Raw genomic sequence first — 23272 nt, forward strand, 5'->3', positions numbered from 1 at the left:
TCACAAGCATTTCATCTCTATGCCATGAATGTGTCAGTTTGTGTGTGTGAGAGAGATTTAGTGACACGTTGTTGTGTGCATAGGAGCTGTTGTGTTGGTGTGATTCTTCATTGTCCTCCATGTGTGACCGACTGCACGATGTGACCCGCTGCAGTGGAATCGAGGAGGCCGGTCTAATGAAGACGCTTTTCCAGCCATGACAAAGTCTCTTGTCACTACCGCTGTGCTTCATACTGCCTCTACACAACCAGAATTTCTCTTATGTTGTCAAACCGCAATATATCCTCAAATGCAACAGTGGTTTGGTTATTATATCCGCTGGAGATGATGTTTTAAAATTACACAGATTCACATGTGCATAGATACGCAGAAACTCCTAATTCTGCAAGATTTTTCATCAGTTTTTTTCAGTAACGCAGGGATTTGAAACACACAGACTGTGAGCAATCTGCCAGTTTTATTTGAAGAAAAAAGATAAAATTAAAAACATACGTAATAAATAATTCATGTGGTCATTTAATTTATTATATTAATATGATGCATTCATGTTATGATATTTTTAACTAAAGGCCTATAACTTAACTTTACATTGTGTCTGATGCTGCCTTCACATATTAACAGGAAAATGGTAACTTTTGAACTAATTTTGATTTACCTGGTGGCCCATAACTGTTTGGCTTGGTGGGATTATTAATTTTTCAATATACAGCTACCCTGTTTTTGCAATTTCAGTCAAATGAGTATATATCTGAAAGCGTTTTTCTGTGGATAAATGTATAGGAAAACAGTATTTAATTTTTTTTATTAAAATAAAAAAAATAATACATGAAACGGTACTATAGGGAGTATAAAAATTTAATAATATAATGTAATAGAAGCTAAATATTTTCCCCTTTTTTTTTATAATTATTAGTTTTTCACAGTGTACATGGGATCTTATATATGAAATTTTAGGATGGGGATTCCTTGCACACATTTTGGGTCCGTAAATGACTGAAAACCGTTCCATTATAATCAGCGGTCTAGTTAGCTTCTTCCAAACCTCTCCCTTGGAAACCCAGGTCATTTTCCCACACTTTGTAGGAGTTGCTCACGGCGATAATCACATCATGGACATATTAATACATTACCGTTAATTTATTAAACACGGTAAAAGATTACAGTTAATGAAATGCTCAGTTATTTCCAAGTCTAGTCTGTTTGTTAGGTACTGTATGATGCATCAAATACTGATTCAAGTTGGTTGTAGTTTGCCTGACAGTGGTTTCTCTTTTTCTAGTCAATTTAGTTTGAATAATATTCTCAAATTTCAAATATAGCCTAAATGTGATTTAAAGGCCTCTGTTGAATGAAATGAGTGCATTTCTCATTCTCCCTTTTGTTTTACTCCTAAATATTTAAAATATTTACATTTAAAGCAACATAAAGTCAATTCTGTGCTGTATTCACTTGGTGTAACCAGGTGCCAGATCTCTGATCCATTTGTCGTCCAGCAGAATTTCCACAATACAAATCGGATGGTGGATATTTATTCCTTCGGTTCACCGCCAAATCTAGACCCATGTAATTTAGCATATCACGGTTTTGGAGTTGTATCAAGCTTTGAGGTTTTATAATAGTTTTCTTTTCTTCCTAATCATTTTCAAGCCTCCTCCTTTAGCCGTGGCACCCATCGGTCGGTCTTATCATGTTATTTCAGATGAGTAAGTGTAGTTCTGTTGTATGGCATCAGTCTCTCTAATGAGAGCTGAGCGGTCATCTCTCTCTCTCTCTCTCTCCAGAGTCCTGGGATTTCATCGTCCCTCTTGATGAGGCCAGAGAGGGAAGCCGTACCTCTCCACATCATTTATCCGCTCTGCGCTTCCTCCTCACAGCTCTGTATTGATCGCAGCTTCACCGTTGAACCCCGATGCAGTGGCCATTTGGCCTGTGAGGGGAATGTTTGGTTTCCATGGCACTTTGGCAAGAAACAAATTCCACCGAATGACTCAGACCTTGGGCTTTGTGATGTCACGTCTGGCGCGTTTGTTTTCGCAGCAGTGGCAGGCAACGGTCAATTAAAGTAATGAATGCATTTCTTTTTTTCGGCCACCACGTTGCCAGAGCACATAAGTGAGCCACTTGCTTCAGGAACAATTGGTACATTACCCTTGTTTCTGCCCCCCTCACTGTGCGTCTGTTGTGGAGGGGTGTGGACACCTGTTCGACAATTAAACTCCAGAAGAGAGCCAGAGTGTGCCAAGAGAAATATTTGCCTCTTAGTCAAGGTTGCGTTCATGTGTGCTGCATTTGATTTGATAGGCGATCAGTTCAGTTCACTGTTAGGCGTGTTCATGAGTTGGTCAAGATTTGCATGTTGTTTGCTATGTTTAGTGCATTTTTGTGGATGCTGTTGATATGTAGGACATACAGGCATCTTAACATGACATTCAATAATTATTTACATGTGAGTTAATGACGTGGTTATTTTTTTGTCTGCATCTGCTAGTTTCTGAAGTGCATGAAAAATGTGATTTGCAATGACTTAAAAATATTTTTTCTATTGTATTTTTGGCAGAATAAAATCAAATGTGTGACAATTTTGGGGCAAAAAGTATACTGTAAATTTTTTTGTAGTTATAAATAATACAAATATTATAGAAGTACGTTTTACATGAAAACACTTTCAGTCGTTCTACTTTAAAATTTCACATTTAATTCAATGCGTGACTTCCCATTTCTTTGTAATTAAATGTGAAATTTTCTAGCAATTTCTGAGAGAAAATTGTTTCTGCATCAATTTTCTTTCATAGTAGTTTGGAATAATGTTCTATTGTTATTTTTTTTCATTAATACTTATTTGTAATAGAACCATTTATATATACGTGTGTGTGTGTAGGAGAGGATGTATTTTACATGTCTGTTTATGCTCACTGCAAATGCTTAAGATTATAATGCAAAACTTATTTTTGGCATTTAGTCTCTGTTTGGTTTTAAAATCCCTGCACGTGTCTGTATAACTTTAGCCTACTGGAAATACCAGCACTCCTCTTCCCAACTGTATAGCCACTGTGACTTTTTGCCCCAATGCAAAACCGCTCAGTCGGCTAGTCTTTTTGTTATTAATACCGCCATGCATTACTGAAGGTTTTCGTCATGCTTTTTTTCCTCATTAAAGCTGACATGCAGGACAAAGACACCCTTAAAATCCCAAGTAATTCCATGAAAGCAAATTAGAGAAAAAGTCTTGATTAGTCTGGAAATGCAGAAGTAAAACAATGTTAAAGAAGAATCTTTCACGGATGCCAGATGCTAAAACAGGAAAGACAAAGATTTGCTCACAAGGCAGAGCCTGTGCCAAGTTAAATCCATATTTAAATCCTTCTCTGGACGGGAGCTGCATGTAAATGAATGCTCTTTGGCATCGTGCGCGAGCGCAGAATCCACAGCAGTTAGGTCGGGAAGCCTATGCGTGCATAATTTGCATTTATTTTGGAGCTAATTTTCATAATTAAGCATAAAAAATTACGCCTCAGAAATAATTATAAAGATGAGCTATATGATACATGTATAGCTGCCGATGCTGGGGGAAAGCGAGCTGAGGGTCTATCAAAGGCGTGCTTGGAGTTTGATTATACTTGTGCAATTAGAGCATACCCTGCTGAAAAATCCAGATGAAACTGGATCTGATGGTGGCTTCAGATTCTACCATCAAAAAAGTAGTTGTTTAGTGAACGTAGATAAGTTAAGGAAAACTATTCCACACAATTAGTTTGGATCAATAAAACAAAACTAAAACAAGTTCATTTAAACAAATAATGTTTTGTTAAACCAGCTTAAAGGTACACTATGTAACTTTTGGCACTATAGCGTTAATAAACAGAGTTGCATGCATGGAAGAAGCTTAGTCACACAGGTAGGCCACTCCACAGCTGTTGTTGTCTTGCCAGTCAGAATACAATAGGCATATTATAGTGATTCAGGAAAAAAAAAAGTGGTTTGTAAGATGGATTCATGAAGTACTCTCTGATTTTATATAAAGTTTGTCCACTTTGAACAAAAAAAAAAGTAGTGTAAATTTTTATTTTTTTGACAAAGTAGATTTAAGTTCTTGTGTTCGATAATAGTAATAGCATTTTGGCATGCTAAAAATTATTATTATTATTAGTATTATTATTTGAAACATCAGATGAGAGAATCAGAAGAGACGGGTGTCAGTTCTGGCATTAGTACAGTTTCGGCTCTGCATGGTTCAGAACAGCACGGCACGGCTCAGTTCGGCTCAGTTTGCGTCTCCCCTGCAGTTTAGTACCGCTTTAGAGTGGGCGGGATTATTCATGTGTCGTTACAGTTGCGCTGCCTCTACTGCCGTGACTCCTGAAAATCTTTTTAATTCCGCATTGCTCCATCATCACGCTCTTGCTGGATCCACTCCTCGGCTATCAACGAGAGGAACATCTGTACTTCCTCAACAGACAACGAAAGTTAAAAGGAAGGTGCGCTCATTCAAAACAGTTGCATTCGATCCTTCGCTGGCTGTGCTGATTTAAATCTAGAGGGTCTGTTGTGTCTCGTGCCGCAAGTTCAATGACGCAGGCAGTGACGATGTTCTCCGGCCAATCAGTGATCAGCAGAGTTTACACGTCACCTTTTGGTAATGGCACGGCTCGCTTGGAACCTCGGCCGAGGTGGTACTAAAAAAAGTACCAGGTACTGTACCCAGTGGAAAGCCCCCCAAAAGTGAGCCGTACTGAACTGTACCGTGCCGTACCATGCATTGGAAAAGTGCCATTTGACACACATCAGTCTGGTAGCCTACGCACAAGCTTTACTCTTTAGAATAATGGTAACCACAAAATTCAAAAACATCCATCATAACTGAACATTAAACAATAACAAATCTCTCTTTTTATTGAAAAACATATAACATTACATTATACTTCATTTCTACATTTAATACACATAACGCAGTCCCATTCAAAGCATGTTGGGAGCTAAATCTGCTGCCCAGTTTATGTAAACAAAAGTGATTTATATAGACCCCCCCCCCCCTATTATTATTATTTTTTTTACAAATTATGTAATATTTTTAACTACAATTTGCGAGTGTGTATCTGTCTGTCTGTGTCTGTGTCTGATTTGACTGTTTTGACCTGCTAGACAATTTTGGTCAAGCTGGTAAAAAGGACCATTCACCCAAAAATGTATATTCTGTCATTCACTTTTGCCTTTTGTCTTTCCAAACATGCATTATTTTGTTCATTTGTGAAACACAATTTGACTGTAATTTGTCCATTCAATTAAAGTCAATGAGTGTCAGTGTTATTTTTAATCCCTTTGATTTTCATCATATGGACATAGTGTTTTTATTTTTTGAAATAAATAAATGTTGATAGAAGTTTAATTTTGGGTAAACTATCCCTTTAAAGCCTGTTAGACCCTCTTGTATCATCAACAATCCAGCTACCATAAGATAACTTGTCAAACTTAAATAGATATAACTTGTTTTTTTCCCCCAGGACAGAAGGGTTCAGTTTGATTAATCAGTAAGTAATTTTTGTCACTAATGTCATGCTCAATAGATAGCTGACACATTTTTACATGTTTGTGGAAAATTGGCCTTCAGGAAATTGTGCTAAGGAAATCATACTGTATGTTCAGCGAGAGGACCGGGGATTGTGAATCAGTGAGTGTATTGGTTGTGTGAGCTGCTGTGAATTGGCTGTTGGCTCTGCAGCAGTAATGTTTCACACTAGGCGAGTGGGAAGAGTGTATGTTTTATAAACCTCGCACACATGGATTGTAGGGCAGACTACTGGTATAAAGGTGATGAATTGCCGTTAAGAGAAGCTATAGAGGCAGGTGAAGCTCTGCACGGCTAGACTGGCTCAAGTAAAAGAGCAGTTGTAAATTAGCCGTTCAGGAAATGGCAAGTTTTTTCAATCACTGACCTTGACGTAGAACATCTCATGACACCGGTCCTCAGTGATTTGGCAGATGGTTAAATTGTGCAGCTGACTCATAACAAACTAAACCACAGAAAGGAGGAGGCTGTTTCTCTCTCGCTCTCTCTCTCACACACACACACACACACACACACATACACTTTCTGTTTTTCTGTATGAAACCTGTCAGAGTTAGCTTGTCATACCCAGTGCTAAAGATTATTTGTTTGCTTGAAATTTATATTAGACGTGCTGATTTGATCATTTTTGCGGGAATAAAACTGATGGATAGTGTTGTAAATATATACGAAATTCCTGATGGTCCTCCGAGAGGAACTTCCCTATGAGGTCATTTCCTCTGTTGCAAATACTAAACACATGTCTCCCCTTTTACAAATTCAAGCTCCGACACTGAATGAATTACACCACCCAGCCCCATATCTAACCTTATAATCTAATGTTTGCCTTTTACCCATTTATTTATTCTTCTTTTCAACACTTATTATAATTGACAAAATTTTGCCTATGTAATGAGAGAGTACATCATGAATCCATCTTATGAACAAAATATTCGTTTTTTTTTTCCTGAATCACTATAATATGCATATAATAAATGTTGATATAAGTGTTGTGCTCTGATTATAAGTCTTAACGTGCACAAAAATGTTAATATTGTGTCAGCAATAGTTTCCTTCATATTACCAAATATTATCCAGAAACATGCTATTTTAGTGAAGCACAGTCCTAATGTTTTATGGGGTGTGTTAAGAGAAAAAACCCAGTCTGAGTTTAAAGGCCCCTGTGCTGACTGACCTGCTCTGCCACATCCGACCACACATGCGCACACACACACACACACACACACACACATACACAGACTAATTATGTGTGTTAGACCTTGTGTTGGGGGAAAAAGAGGAACTTGCTCTTGCTGTCTTGCCTTTTTTAACTTGAAGCTTTTTATGTGCCTGATAGAAAGAGAGAGAAAGGAAGGAAGGAAGGATGTATAGAAAGGAAGAATAAAGAATGGAGGTTCTCTATCTATCTATCTATCTATCTATCTATCTATCTATCTATCTATCTATCTATCTATCTATCTATCTATCTATCTATCTATCTATCTATCTATCTATCTATCTATCTATCTATCTATCTATCTATCTATCTATCTATCTATCTATCTATCTATCTATCTATCTAAAGATGTTGGAAGGAAGGAAGGATGGATATAAAAAAGGAAGGATGGAAGAAACGGAAAAAGACATATTGATGAGTAGAAAGAAGGAAGGATAGATTGATTGAAAAGAAGATTTATGGATGATGAATAGGAAATAAGAAAGATGATTGAAAGAAAGTGAAAGAAAAAGAAGGATGGATGAGTGGAAAGAAAGAAGCATGAATAGATGGGTGGAACGAAGGATGGATGGATGGATGGATGGATGGATGGATGGATGGATGGATGGATAGATAGATAGGAAAATGGTGGGTATTGTAAGAATGATAGATGTATAAAAAGAAAGATGAATGGATGGATGGAAAAAAATAAAGGATAGGAAAAGAAAACAAGTGATAAGGGATGATGGCAAATATGATGAATAGAAGGAAAGATGAAGATTGCAAAAATGATAGATGAAAAGAAAGATGGATGTTGGGTGGAAAAAAAGGATATAAAAAGGATATAAAAAGGATAAATGGGTTAAAAAGTGTCTGGATATATTAGATTGATAGATCAGTAAACAGCAATTTAAACTTTCTCTCTCTGTAAATAGATTGCTCTCTGTATGCAAATGTTCAGCTGATAGTGATTTGAGTTTATATCACACTCAGCCATGCAGTACAAGGATCACTTACAGTTTTGCAAATTGTCAACATTATTATGAAAACACCACATTTATTTGATATGCTTTTTTGAGACCCTCTGCTCAGCGTTTGTGTAAAGACCACGTCATTTTTCCCTGATTGTTTACTCACGTTTGATCCATGTTGCATGTTATAATGGGCTGGAATCAGATAAGAAAGAATTGTTGAAATGACAAACATGGATTATCAATAGCGTGGAGAGATATTGATGTTTTCTTCCTCTGCAATTTCGAGGCTCATACAAGAGACTGAAGAACGGAATGTTGTTACCTGCTCAACAATATTGGCTCAAACAGCCTGAAGAAGCCAGCAATCATATATCTTTACCCAACAGCCTCAGCGAAATGTAATTTTCAAAGCCAGATATTGTTTTTGTTCATCACGTACCAGATGTTGAATCAAGTCAATTGCGTCAACTTTACGTTTTTATTTATTTATTCGTTTCTGTGTTTTCTGTGGCTGTCTCTTGGAACCGAGAGGCTTTGTAAAATATGAGGTTTATCAAACTTTCAGCGCTCAGCTATTTTGACGAGCTTCGGTAATACATCACTGACAACTCCGAGCGGCCTGGCTGCACCGGCACGAGAGCGTCAGCGAGAGAAAGGGAGCGATGCATTTTTGAAAGTGATTTATGCGAAGCAAAATAAATGACGCGGCGTGGCCGGCTTGTAAAGTGCAGCCTTTGAATGGAAGTGTAGCGGATTAACAGCTCTGCTGCACTCTTTCTTTACTCCTGCCAAGAGAGCCGTGCTGGACATGACCACTCGCCATGAGCTCAACATTTCCACTCCTCACGTGTCCTAGAGTGTCGGCCATTGGCCCTGGAAAGCGGTTTCAGAAGTCAGGCTGAGAATGATGATGGGAAACGTTGACCCCTCCCTCCTTTTCGTTTTAGAAAATACATGCATTTGTCAGTCGGTGAATGTGCAGGTAAATAATATATGAGATTTTGTTCCACTGAAACACAGCAGAATGCAGGAGAACGCTGTGCAGGGACCATTTAGACTTTCACCAGGTGCATTGTTCTCTAGTATTTTATGATCAACATGATTCATTAGATTTAAACTGTTGGCAAACTGTATCATAAATACAGTCATCAGTAGTGTGTCATGTATACTGCAGTCTCAGTTTACTGTGAAGGGAACACAATCAGACTGAATTATGTATTTATTTGAACAGTAATTAAATTTGCCAAAAAAAAAAAAAAGATGTGTTATTTTAGCATTATCTGTATTATGGGGTTTAATTATACATTCGTATTAGCTTTTAGTTTTAGTTGTTTTATTATGTGTCATTTTTTTATATTTATGTAGCTTTAATTTGTTATTTCGGTTTTATTTTTAGTAATTGCTGTGCTTCATCTTAAGCCTATTTATTTCAGTTAATTTCTAATTTTCATAGTTTTTCTAAATTATTTAGTGTGTTTCAACTTTTTCTTCTAAAATGTATACTTTAATTTTTAAGTTTTAGTTTTAATGATAAAATGCTGCAATAGACGTGATTCTGTTTGCCTTCCTTATATTGTTGCTTAATTGCAGTAGTGATCTTTTACCTTCTTTTATGAAATATTTTTCACTTAAATTGTTAGCTTTTTTTATTTTTTTTTGGAGTGCAAATTAAATAATTTTTAGGTATTTTTTTCTTTCTAAAAATACCTAAATCTATTACATTTCTCTTCGCTTCTTTATTAACTTTAGTGACGAAGGAGACCCCCTCCCCTCTTTCGCAGTATATGCATTTCCAACTATATGTAATTCTGCACACAGACATATGGATCAGGAGACTTGATTGATTTAGTTCATTTTATTGCGTTATTTTAGTTTTAATATAATAAATAAACAGCCCAAAAAAGATGATAAAACTCCTTTCTTTTTTTCCTCTCCATTTTGTGTTGTATTGGGTGGGCACGTTTTGATGGAGTTGTGAATCTGTGTTTTGGACAGGTATGGATGAGAGGACAAGCCAAGCATCATGGGTCTCAGGTGGCCAGTCCAGCCCGTCCTATGAGTCCTCCAGGGTAAGACCGGTCTTGCCTCGCCACACACACACACACACACACACACACACACACACACACACACACACACACACACACACACACACACACACACACACACAAACAAACACACACTAATGCGATCACGCCATTTCCATTAGTCCAGTTCAGAGTTATCTGTCCTCAGCAAAATGAAACTGTTGTCTGATTTACTTATAGGCTCTATATTAACGTATCACTATTGAGAGATACGTATATTTCCTCTAAAAATCATTTAGAAAGGCACTTCATCTGTACGCTTGTTGGTAGATGTGCTTGCTCAACATATGAAACTGATAAGAAGAAACAACTGTTGAAATAAAATATAATCAAATGTGATGATGCTTCATGCAGGGACTTCTGGGGATATTTTTTAAGTTTTTCATAGCATTTTTGTATTTATTTATTTATTTTACTTAAAACAATACATGTACTTCACCGTAAAATACCTTTAAGTATAACTCTATCGTTCAGAAGTTTGGGATCGGTAAGACTGTTTAATGTTTTTGTAAGAAGTCTTGTATGCTCAATCTGGAATTATTTTATCAAAAATACAGTAAAAACAGTAATATTTTGAAAATGTTTTATGAATGTGATGACAAAGCAGAATTTTCAGCAGCCAATAATCCAGTCTTTCACATGATCATTCAGAAAGCTTTGTAATACTGATTTGGTGCTCAAAATATGCTGGGTTAAATATGGACAAACCCAGTGATTGGGTTGTTTTCAACCAACAGTTGGGTTAAATGTTTAACCCAACCTTCTGGGCAGTAACCCAAACACTGGGTTCGTCCATATTTTACCCATTGCTGGGTTGTATTTAACCCAGCATTTTTTAGAGTGCAAGAAACATTATTATTATTATTATTATTATCAATGTTTAAAACAGTTGGGCTACTTAATTTTTTTTGTGGAAACTATGAAACATTTTTGATAAAAGAAGTACATTTATTTTAAATACAAATTTTTTAAGAATGTATATGTCTTTGCTTGTTGGTTTCCATCTATTTAAAGCATCCTTGCTGAAGTATTCAGTTCTCTTTTTTTTAAGAAATCTAACCGACCCCAAATTTTCAAACAGTATCGTCTTTTCGCCATAAATTATGAGGTAGTTCCTAATTATAAGAACCATAATTTGTAATGTCATACTCCAGTAAAATTACATGTATTATCATATTAAATTAAGTACGCTTTACCATATGTGACCCTGGACCACAAAACCAGTCTGAAGTCGCTGGGGTATATTTGTAGCAATAGCCAAAAATACACTATATTGCCAAAAGTATTGGGTCACCCCCTTCTAATGAACATGTTTGACTACTTTAGTAATTTCCATGAGTACAAATCTTAATGTTAAAGCATATAATGATATTCTACGGAATTGTGTGCTTCTAATTTTATAGCAACAGTTTGGACAGGACCTAGGGGTGGGCAATATGGGAAAAATATCATATCACGATTTTTTTTAGAAATATCACGATTCACGATTTTATCACGATTCTTTGTCATGTTAGTTTTACTATTTTGGTTTTACAAGTTGTCTGAGCATTACAGCCAAACTAGAAAAACAAAGATGCATGGCAGATATTTAGGCCAAAGTGAGCGAAGATAAAAAATCTTTTTCATTATTTTATCTTTCTTATTAAAAAATAAGAACAAAGATACACATTACAAAGACACATAATATACAAATATAACAAACAGTGCTTTATTTTCAGGTACAATAGGTGTATTTAGCAGGAGCATTCAATGAAATTGAATGAACAAGTATAAAAATAAAAGTCAAGAATAGTGAGTGATTTTTCTCTTTGCGTTTTGTTAACGTTAAATGATTCGTTCCCCCAAAAATAAATATTCTGTCATCTGTCTGTCAATTCTGTCATAATGTTTTATTTTTATACCATCATTTACTCAAAAGTTGTTTTAAACCTGAATGAGTTTCTTCTGCTGAACATAAATGCTGTTTTGAAGAAGGTGGAAAACCAAACAGTTGCTTGTCCTCAGTGACTTCCATAGGATTTTTCTTTCCTGCTATCAAAGTCAATGTGGACCAGCAACTGTTTGGTTACCCACATTCTTCAAAATATCTTATTTTGGGTTCAGCGCAAGAAATTAATAGAGGTTTGGGACAACATGCGAGTGAGTAAATAATGACAGAAATAAAATTTTAGGGTGAACTATCCCTTTAATGACAGTCGACAGCACGTTTAGTGTCCTGTCCTTTTAAGAGCTGCACGCATCTAATATACAGACACGCATCCGTTTCTCTCTTAACTATTTACTTTCCTTTTAGAGATAACCAACTCAGTCTGTATGTAAACCTTGTGTGTTTTGACAATATTAGCGCAAAAGATAAGTTAGTTGAGTAATCAGGCGCTGTTAGACAGGCTTTTTAGTGCGCGTGCTTCAGGTGAATACGCTCAGAAAAAGCGCACGTCAGACCAGCGCGCGAATTAAACATTTAACCAGCAAGGCTTGTATGAAAATAATGTACTTTTGCGATCGCGAATAAGTGCAGTGTCCTGTCAGAGTAACTCTATCGCTGTATGTTGTGTTGTACAGTATATAGAGACGGAGGCACCAGAACTGTACTTGACACAATGTGTGCTGTAGCACGATACTACGATATTTCTTCAAAAGCAGATCGTGGAGACATTTTTATCGTCCACGATCAAAAATCGTCATATCGCACACCCCTAACAGGACCCTTTTCTATTCTAACATGACAGTGCCTCTGTGTATAAGGCACGGTTCAAAAAGACATGATTGATTCAGTCAGTGTGGAAGAACTTGACTGGTCTGCAGAAAGCCAAGTCCTGATCCCAGCTGAACACCTCTGGTGTGACTTTAAATGCAGACCTTGAGCCAAAAACTCATCACTGAGGCACTGTCATGTTTAGAGATTGACCGATATATCGATTTACCGATATTTTCCCGATATTTAAGCATTTTACCATAATCGGATATCGTTTTTTTGTAATATCAGATTCACCGATAAATGCCACTATCTTGTGGTTGTTTTGAGAATTGGGCGCAGGATCGCCATTGCAGCGCGTCTGAGGGGAGATGAGACAACAATGGCGTGCACAGGTACTTGATTTGCTGTAGTTAGTAAATTTTATTTAACATAACAGGCATTAATGCACAAATTAGATGTATTACATAAATGCCTGATATGCAGTTTTTGCAGCTTGGCTCTAAGAAATAGAGACGAACTCACGTAAAATAATCCGGCAAGTCCTCTCCCAAAAAAGACTACCTTTGCCTGAATTAAATAATATGCAGTCATAAATGAGCGCATTGTTGCAAATAAAAGTGCTGAATTGAATTCTCTCTCTGTTGTATATTTGCTCATCATTAGTCTCAGGAAGCTCCTTCATTTTGCTGTTCACTCAGCGGGTTGATGTGGTTGATGCTCAGAAAATGCTCCAGCACGGCCACCGCATGTAACTTTTAACAAGATTCACTTGTTTGAAACACGCTAAATTATATTAACATTGACTATATAACCATTATTTCACCAATAAACATCTAAATAAATACATCTCTATGGAAATTAATTATTTATTATCTCATACCAGATCATTTATTATAACATACCAGCTGAGAAATGCAATAAAATACGATGTTTTGTTTGTTATAGCCTATTTCGATATTCCAGAGAATATTATTCAGTGAATTAACATTATCCAATGAATTATTCTTCACTCTTTAGCCTATTAAACAGCTTATAAACCTAAAACTGTAGTTTAAAATGAAGTTGATATGACTCCTGTCCTTTATTTTCTCCATTTGAAAACATTAGTCATTCTTTTGCTTATTGTTAATATCAGTGTTGCTGATGATACTTTTTATAAATAAAATGTTTTTATTGTTGTAATATGAAGATTAAATTTAACATGAAAGACTGTTAATTTTCAACTTTTTTTGTTGTTGTTAAGATGACTGAAAGGAGGAAAACTCCAAGTGAAGTATGGACTTACTTAAGTCATTTATTTAGCCTACTTTATAACAGTAAATAAATATCGGTTCTGCATATTGGTTATCGGGCACATAAACATGCAATTAATTGGTATCGGTTATAAAAAAAAAAGATAAAAATCAATATCGGTCGATCACTAGTCATGTTAGAATAGAAAAGGGTCCTGTCCAAACTGTTGCTATAAAATTAGAAGCACACAATTCCCTAGAATATCATTATATGCTTAAACATTAAGATTTGTACTCATAGAAATTACTAAAGTAGTAAAACATGTTCATTAGAAGGGGCTGACCCAATACTTTTGGCAATATAGTATACATTGCATGGGTGCAAAATTATTGATTATTTCTTTTAAAGCCAAAAATCATTAGGATATTAACTAAAGATCATGTTCCATGAAGATATTTAGTAAATTTCTTACCGTAAATTTATTAAAACTTCATTTTTGATTGGTAATATGCATTGCTAAGAACTTAATTTGGACAAATTTAAAGGCAATTTTCTCAATATTTAGATTTTTTTGCACCCTCATATTCCACATATTCAAATAGTTGTATATCGGCCAAATATTGTCCGATCCTAACAAACCATACGTCCATGGAAAGCTTATTTATTCAGCTTTCAGATTATGTATACATCTCAATTTCGAAAAAATGACACTTAAGACTGGTTTTGTGGTCCAGGGTCACACATAATGTATGATAATGTAGTTAACTGATTTGCATAATTTTGATTAGTAGAAGTTTTACATTCTTTTTATAATAAAACTTAAACATTTTGTAGTAGTGAATGCGCTGATGACTTTATTTAATAAACAGCAGTTTTTATATCTGAAAGTTAAATGAGGAATGCCCATATTGAAAGAAATCCACTCATATCATATCCTATCCTATCATTTCCACTCATAAGTTCTTGTTTTTCTTTTTTCCCAAATTTCCTTAGTAACATTCTGAAAAGAGCTATTAACTATTGAGAAGCATTACGAGCAGCTGTTCAACTCAAAGAACACAGCAAAGAAAATATCTTTGTTTTTTCCTTCACGGCAGAAAAGGAAATGTTTTTGTTTATTCAGTTTGTTAGAAGAGACAGATGAAAGTGCACATACGGCCTACTTGACGTTATGATTATATTAGCTGTATTCATGACAAAGAACAAATGGTTGAAGTTTTTCCAGGCCGTGTGTTTGTGCCTGAACGCAGTTGGTGCAGGAAGCATTGATGCATTTCAGACATACCATAAGCTCAGATTGATTTTCATGCATGCAAATCATATCCACCTCGTCAAAATAAGAAAAGAAAAAATCAGCCATGGTTGTGATTTTTATTTTGCGCTCAACCCTACTGCAGATTGTGAAGATATTTTGCTTCTTGCTTGTTTGTCTTTTCCACGGTGGTGTGTTCAGGGTGCCCTGTATGAATTTCATTTCATGTCAATCTCCTGTCACTTCCTATCAGAAATCAGTGAAATGTCGGAGGCTCTCACACTACATTGTCTTGTTTATTTCCGATGCCCTTCCTCTCCGCACTTCTACAGGCGATGGCTTTGCCGGCGGCCTGATTTGAATTATAAGACGGAGACGCATGAGATATCTTTGCTCTAGGTGCATGGAAATTAGTGGTTGTGACATTGCTGGGGATGGGATCAGGAGACAGCTGTTTGCACCTCTATACAGTGTGTGTACACACACACACACACACACACAGACACACTCACATACACACAGACACATGCATCAGATAAACACAATCAAACTGTTTAAGTGTGTGTGTGTGTGAATACTTTGTGTTCCCAAGTGAAATTAACATAAGTGTTCGTCATTTCCCTAGCATTCAACCTGCAATATAATCATCATAATTTCCAAGCCAGTGCCTCCAGCTAAAATACAAAGTTTAGCACTTATTCGCGCAAATGGCCATAACTTTACCCCTTATACCTAATGATGAATCTGTGTCCAATGCTGCGTGGCATGTTTAAGGCCAGAGAATGGTGAGATTTCCTATAAAGTTGAGACTTTCATAAAGTCTTTTATAAAGTTTGGGACTAATCAGACAGGATCAGGTAAATATTTTTATTATATGTATAATATTTTATATCTGGTACGTGTTTCATAAAACCTGTTGAAATAAATTATGTGTGTAATATTAATTACATACACCACTGTTCAAAAATTAGGAGTCAGTAAGTTTATATCAAAATCACTGTGTCACTGTTTCCCCAAAAATGCATTATGATAATAGTAAGAAATGTTTCTTTTTCACCAAATCAGCATAATAGAATAATTTCTGAAGGATAATGTGACACTGAAGACTGGAGTAATGACTGCTGAAAATTCAGCTTTGTCATCACAGGAATAAATTACATTTTAAAATATATTAAAATAGAAAATAGTAATTTTAATAATATTTCGCAATCTTACTGTTTTTTGATCAAATAAATACAATATTTGGTGAGCATGAGACTTCTTCCAAAAACATAAAAAAAATCTTAATGACCACAAAACTTTGAATAATAGCATAATTATGTGAAAGAATGTATTAAAATGATGATTATTCCTGTAGTGGCCATTCTAAACTGTTCATGATCATACTTTCTGGATTTAATTAAATTTTTACATCAGATTAGATGTCAGCAGTACTCGGACCTCCAGCCATTGTTTTGCTCAGAAATTTGTAAAAGGTCTAAATGCATAATGAATGTATACTAGGCAGTGCAACAGGAAATTTTTGTTTAGTTACAGTTTTCAGCAAAGGTCAGATTAAATGAGGAAAGAATTTTGAAAAAATAAGATACCGTAATCACAGACTTTCTTATTCGGACAGAATTACATTTCTCAGAGTTAGAAGAGAACCAGCAGGTGATTTGCTTCATTTTTACAGAGCAGCAGACTTCTTCAATTTGAACAGAAAAAAATCACAAAATCTCTGTTTGAAACTATTATAGAGTTTTAAGGCTTGAATACACTATACGACTTTCCCCAGATTCCTTTTGAAGGGCAGTGTACAAGTTACTATTCAAACTTACTTCTTGTTATTAATTGGATCCCAGCAGTGTCCATTGCTCACGGCCAACAACAAAGTTTGAAAGCTATTGTCTGAGGTTTGATCTTATCGTGAGAATCTATCTCAGTCTTTTGTGGTCTACCCTTAAAAAGCCACAAGAGCTTTAGCAGAGCTGCAGCCGGTTGCTGTGAAGTACCCGCTAGATTTAATCAGCGTCTTCATCCGTCACGTTACTTTTTCAGTCTTGCTACACACAGATCTCCTATCAGATAACTAAATAGGTACTATGGCTTTTCTGTATTTCTGTGTTACCTGCAAAGAGCACAGGATCCAATCGATTAACGTTTCCCTTGTTCTCTCACACGGAAACTGTGAACCATTTTAAGCAGGCTTTTTTTCACAAGAGCGACTCTCTCTCTTCTTCTCCCTCTCTGTACACGTGTGATTAGCGGACTGTGAACAGACTGGAGCCCCGGCTAGCCGACCTTGGCCCACAGCCAGGCATCACATCCTGGGCAGCCGTGGCTTCAGGCCTCCCATCTGACAGCCCAACCCGCATGCACCACCTCTGCCGCACACCCCGCTGTCCCGCAGTGCCTCACTCCCGTCCATCACGCCACTATCACCCATCCCCAACGTCTTAAAACGAGACCAGGGCATTCACCTGGGATGCGACGGAGCATCTGAGAGATGTTTTCTTGAACAGAGCATTGGCTTGCATGCTTAAGCAGCAATGTGGCAGTTATTTACGCCAGACTAACCATTCGCTGCTGAGAGCATGAGTAACAAGCAGTGCATTCTGAGATCACAAGGTAGCATGATTGATGATCTAATGGTCTCACCGATCTCCTCATCAACTCAGCTTCCCATCCACTGCACTTTTCTGACATTCAGGTAGCTGCCATTGGGCAGACTCAAAAGGCCAGGAAGGAAAATATGGATGATAAAGAGGTTAAAGGGGTAGTTTACACCAAAATTCAAATTCTGTCATCATTTACTCACCCTTGTGTTGTTTCAAACCCATAAGCATGTTTGAAATTCCATAAGAACCAGTGAGGATTGTTTTCACATGCCAAGCAAACACATAAAAGCCTAAATGAAATCTGTTCAAAACATAAGGTGAAGATGTATAAACACATTACTGCCACTGAATTAAAAAATAAAGGTAATTGCAACACAATTCTGACCTTTTTTCTCACGATTGTGAGTATACATCTGCAAGTTTATATCTTGTTATTCTGACTTTATAACACAATTTGTGAGTTAAAAAGCCAGAGGTATAAACTCACAGTTGTAAGAGAATTGTCAGTCTTTTTTCCCCTCAGAAATTGACTTTATAGCTTGCAGTTGTAAGTTCATATCTCGCAGTTCTGACTTATTTGTTCAGAATTGAGAGATATGAACTTGCAAATGTGAGAAAAGTCAGAATTGTGAGAGATAAATTCACAGCTGTGAGAAAAAACTGAGACTTGCAAGTTTATATGACTTTAGAACTCGAAATTGTGAGTTTATAACATGCAATTCTGAGAAAAAAAAAGTCAGAATTGTGAGATAAAAATCAGCAATTGCCTTGTTTTATTTGTTTTATTTGGTGGTGGAAAAGGGCCTCCATATGAAGCAGACATGAATTAAACAGTTTGACTCTTGAAAGTTTTGGGTGAATAGACTTTTCTCAGGTTTCATTAAAATATCTTCCTTTTTGTTCCAAACATAAATGAAAGTCTAATGGGTTTGGATCGACATGAGTAATTAAATTTTTGGTTTTGGGTGAACTATCTCTTTAGCTGTATTTCTGCATACGTTTGCCTGCATCTGTGCGCTAACCTCAGTCGGAAAGCTTACTAAATCATGCTTACCAAATTGCTGGGGAGGACATTGCAGTTCGGGGGCTTGTTTTTCGCCTGCCACCCCCTCCCACTGTGTCTCTTCAGGAGAGAAGCCATTAGTCAGGCAGTTCATAGCATTATTAACACAAACGGCAGGAACACGATAGGGAACCTCTCTGCATCAGTTCTGCTCCGCAAAACACTCCATTGCTTTTGAAATTACTCAATCGCCATCCGCTTGGAAAACGGACACAAAAAGGTACGAATAGTAATAGTCCGTGATATATTGTTTGTTGAAAGCAGAGAAGGAAAAGCCCACAGTAATGGACAGCCGGCAGCCGTAGAGTTAATATGGTTTGGGGGACACATTTGACTGTAGCGCCAGGCGGATTTTCATCGGCTCCAGGATTAACACAGCCACAGAGTATCTTTTATTGGGGGGGGACTGAGTTTTAAAGGCCCATACTGTGACCGATATTTAGACCTAAGCCCCCCAAAGCTGATAACGGTCATGAAAGGGCAGACCTCAGCTGCCAAGGAGAGAACCTGACTTATTTATTCTACTTTTTAAGTACAAGCAGGCTTTTGGCATAAAGACATGATCTGTGTCGAGCTCTAGTAAACACGTCACTTCATCAGTTTTATGTCATTTCTGATGCGTCGCATGCACACAAATCCTTACCGGTCTAGCACTTTTTAATCAATATACCACGGAAATGTTATCATGAATGAAGGTTGTCAAAATAGTAGGATTGCCACACAAAGCCAAAATGTTGCCTGGCAACGGCATTTACAACCGAGCTAGACACTTCTAGAAGCATCTCTAAAGATGTGCGCTAGTTGTGGCACTGATCTTAAAAAGTAAACAAAACACAGTGCACTCAGTCATTAGAAAACCAAAAAGTAATGTCTGAATTATTGTTATACGGAATGGCATGAGAGAGCATGGAATCAAACAAACCATTTTAATGTGACATGAATTTTGTTGATGAATGCAAATGGCTTCTTTTGTTGTTGTTTGTGCCCCATTAGCTTTAATACAATTACGCAATCGCAGCACAAGCACTATCTTCTGTTCAGGGCTTTGTTTGCCCTTTTAATGAAATTCATCAAAGACTTTGAAGAAAGTGTTTTTTAATGAGGCGAGTGGAGAAATATCGATCGTTTCGGGGGACAGTTGGCCAGTCGCGCTCCCCTCTTTTCCCCCCGTATTAGAAGAGTGTCATAGCACTCAATTAGCAGGTCCAGCTAATAATGTGTTTAATGCTGTGATCTCTTTCCCCCAGGGGTTTGGAGGCAGCACTCATTATGCTGATCATTTGAGTGACAGTCGATTAGTGTCCCATGAAGGATTGTCCCCAACACCTTTCATGAGCTCCAGCATAATGGGTGAGTATCCAAGGTGATTCTGACCCTGTCTCTCTTTCACACCCGTCTTTCTGTCATCAATCCATTTAGCAGTGTGTGGACTGATCAGGCATTTCTCTCTGAAGGCAGTCACCACAGGAAGTGCCAGAGATGGGTGAGGATGTTGTGTATTTGCACACTGAAATTTATTGAAATATTTTAACATTTAATATTAATATAAAAGATTATAAATAAAAAGTAATTTCATACAATACCGTTCAGAAGTTTGGGATCAGAAAGGTTTGAAAATGTTTGTGAAAATGTCTCATGTTTACCGAGGCTGCATTTATTTGATCAAAAACATTAGCAATGTGAAATCTTGAAATGTTTTAAAATAAATAGTTTTCTATTGTAATATGCTTTATAATAAAATAGACACATTTTGAATGAATTTTTTAGCAGCCGTTACTCCAGTCTTCAGTGTCGTATGATCCTTCAGAAATCATTCTTATATGCTGATTTGGTGCTTAAGAAACATTTCACATTATTACTATTGTTAAAATCAGTTCCAGGATTCTTTGTTGAATAGAACAGCATTTATTTGAACTAGAAATATTTTGTAACATAAGCATCTTCACTGTCACTTTTAAACAATTTTTTGCAAAAATCTCTCTGACCCCAAACATTAGAATGGTTATATATTGCAAAAGATGCATTTAAAAATGATTGATTTTTATTTATTATAAAAGATAATAATCCTGGCCCTTTTTGAGTCTGACATGAAAGTCATGATGACTCAGTAAGTGAGTCAGATTCAGTAACTACGCTGACAGATTCACTGAAGAATTTGTCAGAATGATTCACATTCATTAATTAGTCATTCATTCACGAATGAACAGACTGCACTGACTAATAATATATAATAATGTTGTATTAATTTATATATTATTTTATTATATACAGTATAATGCAATATTATATTAATTTTTCTTTAGCATCTTCCTGCGCTGTGACTGTCTTCAGAAGTTGACCCTCCCCCAGGGTGGAAGTCACACCATCAGTACAGTTTTCCATCACAAAAGACTGTCTGCTAGCTAGCAGAAAAGCCACCGGCTTCTTCCAGTGGCACACTGCATTGTTTTGCAGAGGAAAGTGAGAAGGGATGGGAAGGAAAGGAGAGAGAGAGCGAGAGAGAGAGAGCAAAGGAGGGGTTTCAGGGGTGGTAGTGAAACAAACAGATGGGCCAAAGCTCATTTTACACACACAAACCCCCTCAGCCACGGACTCTCTCAAATCTCTCTCCTCTTTCCGAAGAGGTGTGTGAAACTCTACTTAACTCGCTCCACTTCCTCTTTTGCTTCCAAAAATGTTTCAAATAATTTTCCATCTGTATCAGTTTGTGAGTTTGTGCTTGTTTGGCCCCTGGTTTTTACTGCTTGTTTGCTGACTCCACAGACCCAAAGCATAATACACATTATTCAGCATCAAGATGACGTGCAGTGTAGATTCTGAAAATTGCACACGGGTTATTTCTGTCATTTTGGAACATGTTAATGTTGTGGATAATTTTGTCATTGTGAAGTGAACATTCTATTGCTGTTTTCTTTCTGTAAGATTGTTTTCCATAAGGTAGCATATCTGTAATCAGTATATTATACAGGTATATTTAATGCTACAGTTTTATTTATTAATAAGCAGGGTGTCATTTGTTTATTAAGGTGTTTGTTCTTACTATTTTACATGAGAGTTGAGGTGATCAAGCTTTAAATTCTACTTTTTATTTGAATTTTGTTTAAAAGATGATTAAGATAATGACAAAAACAGCATTTTTAATGTATTTATCAGACAAAATGGCTTGATTAGAGGCACAATGGGCTGTTTATCCCTTGAACGTGATTGATGGATGTTGTTAGATCTGAGGTCTCTCTGTCTGCCGCTATTGTGATGTGCTCGCACATGACAGCTTTATGGGCTGCTGAACCCCGGTTCTTTGTAGCATCACCCTGGAGACCGGTTTCCATGTAAGGTGGCAAGTGCACGAAGCCCACCGAAACAAAATGTTATCTCTCTACCAATTGATCTGCATTTGTGTGTGTGTGGAGGTAGGGAGGATGTTTGGCTTTCCTCTGTCCTGTTGATGCAGCACTAATTATGCCTATAAGTAGCAAAATATGGAAATGATCTGGAACAATGATGTGTCAGTGAATTAGACAATCTGATTGCATGGCTAAATTGCCTGTGCTATCTTGCTGGGATTGGACGAGGAGACCGAGTCTTATCAAATTGAATTTCAGCAGTAATATCTGGGATTTACATGGAATTACCCATTCCGGAGCAACCTCATTAAATCATCTCTGAAAGGTTATTACTCACCAATGAAAAAGGCAGAGCTTGAATGCGAATGTAATACAATTAAGCATTACCATCACACGAATGGCATTTCTGAGGGAACCCTGGCCTATGAGTTACTCGTGGGTTTATGTGACCCATTTTTTTTTTCCTGCATGCGCCGTTTAAAAACAGAGCCGTGGTAATCTAAGTGGATTATCTTGAGACAAATCCCGGTGGTATGCAGTTTCTTGAAGGGAATAGAAATCGTAGGCTGGCACTTGTTTGTTTACTTTTTCAAACTGTTTGCGGCTGATAAAACCTTGTCCAATCTCGCTTTTTAATAAATAATACATAAAATGTCGCTTCATTTAAACTGTATAATCTCAACACACGTATAACCTTGTTTGTCTACGATGTTAACATAAGAAATGCCTCTGATTTGCTTTCATAAACCATTATCCCATTAAGCGGTTTAATTTGAATGCTTCATTTAGTAGTCTTAAATATGCCTGTGGGGGCTGCATGCATTGACCTGGTTCCATGCGCTCTCTAAGTGAAGTATGACATGTTGAGAGCAGCTTGGGGTTACCTGGGGTCAGCTATTGTGTATGATAATGAACTTGTTACAGTTTATATTGCTAGGCAGATGGCTGGTAATGACTGTTTATTTGACATAACATTTTAATTAGAGTAACCGCTGCTTGTTCTGAATAATGGAGATCCATTTTAAAGGTCATACTCTCTTCTGCTGCGTTGGTAATGTATTTGAGCTGATGTAGAACTACGTATCAGATGATAGGAGCAGAATGTGATCCGTGTTCGCCTTTACTGCGCGTTACCTTTTGAGGTTTGAGTGGATAGATATTTCGCTTTGTTGCATCATCTTCCTATATGGTGCATTTAGGCCCCATGGGCTGGTGAGTGTGAATGTGGCGGTGTGTATTTCTGCATGTGTCTGTGTGTATGCT

At 36.8% G+C, this 23272-nt stretch overlaps 1 protein-coding gene across 2 annotated transcripts in view; it reads left to right on the top strand.

The window, feature by feature from the left end:
* Positions 1 to 23272, top strand: part of LOC306884238 (transcription factor 12-like) — a 113678-nt gene that overhangs the window by 14558 nt on the left and 75848 nt on the right. For both annotated transcript variants that reach the window (XM_079439960.1, XM_079439961.1), the window contains 2 exons: positions 9728 to 9801; positions 19913 to 20015. In XM_079439960.1, the coding sequence (XP_079296086.1) occupies positions 9728 to 9801; positions 19913 to 20015 (177 nt within the window). The remainder of the gene's footprint in view (positions 1 to 9727; positions 9802 to 19912; positions 20016 to 23272) is intronic.

Source organism: Barbus barbus, assembly GCF_936440315.1.
Source record: "Barbus barbus genome assembly, chromosome: 2".
Classification (NCBI taxonomy): Eukaryota; Metazoa; Chordata; class Actinopteri; order Cypriniformes; family Cyprinidae; genus Barbus; species Barbus barbus.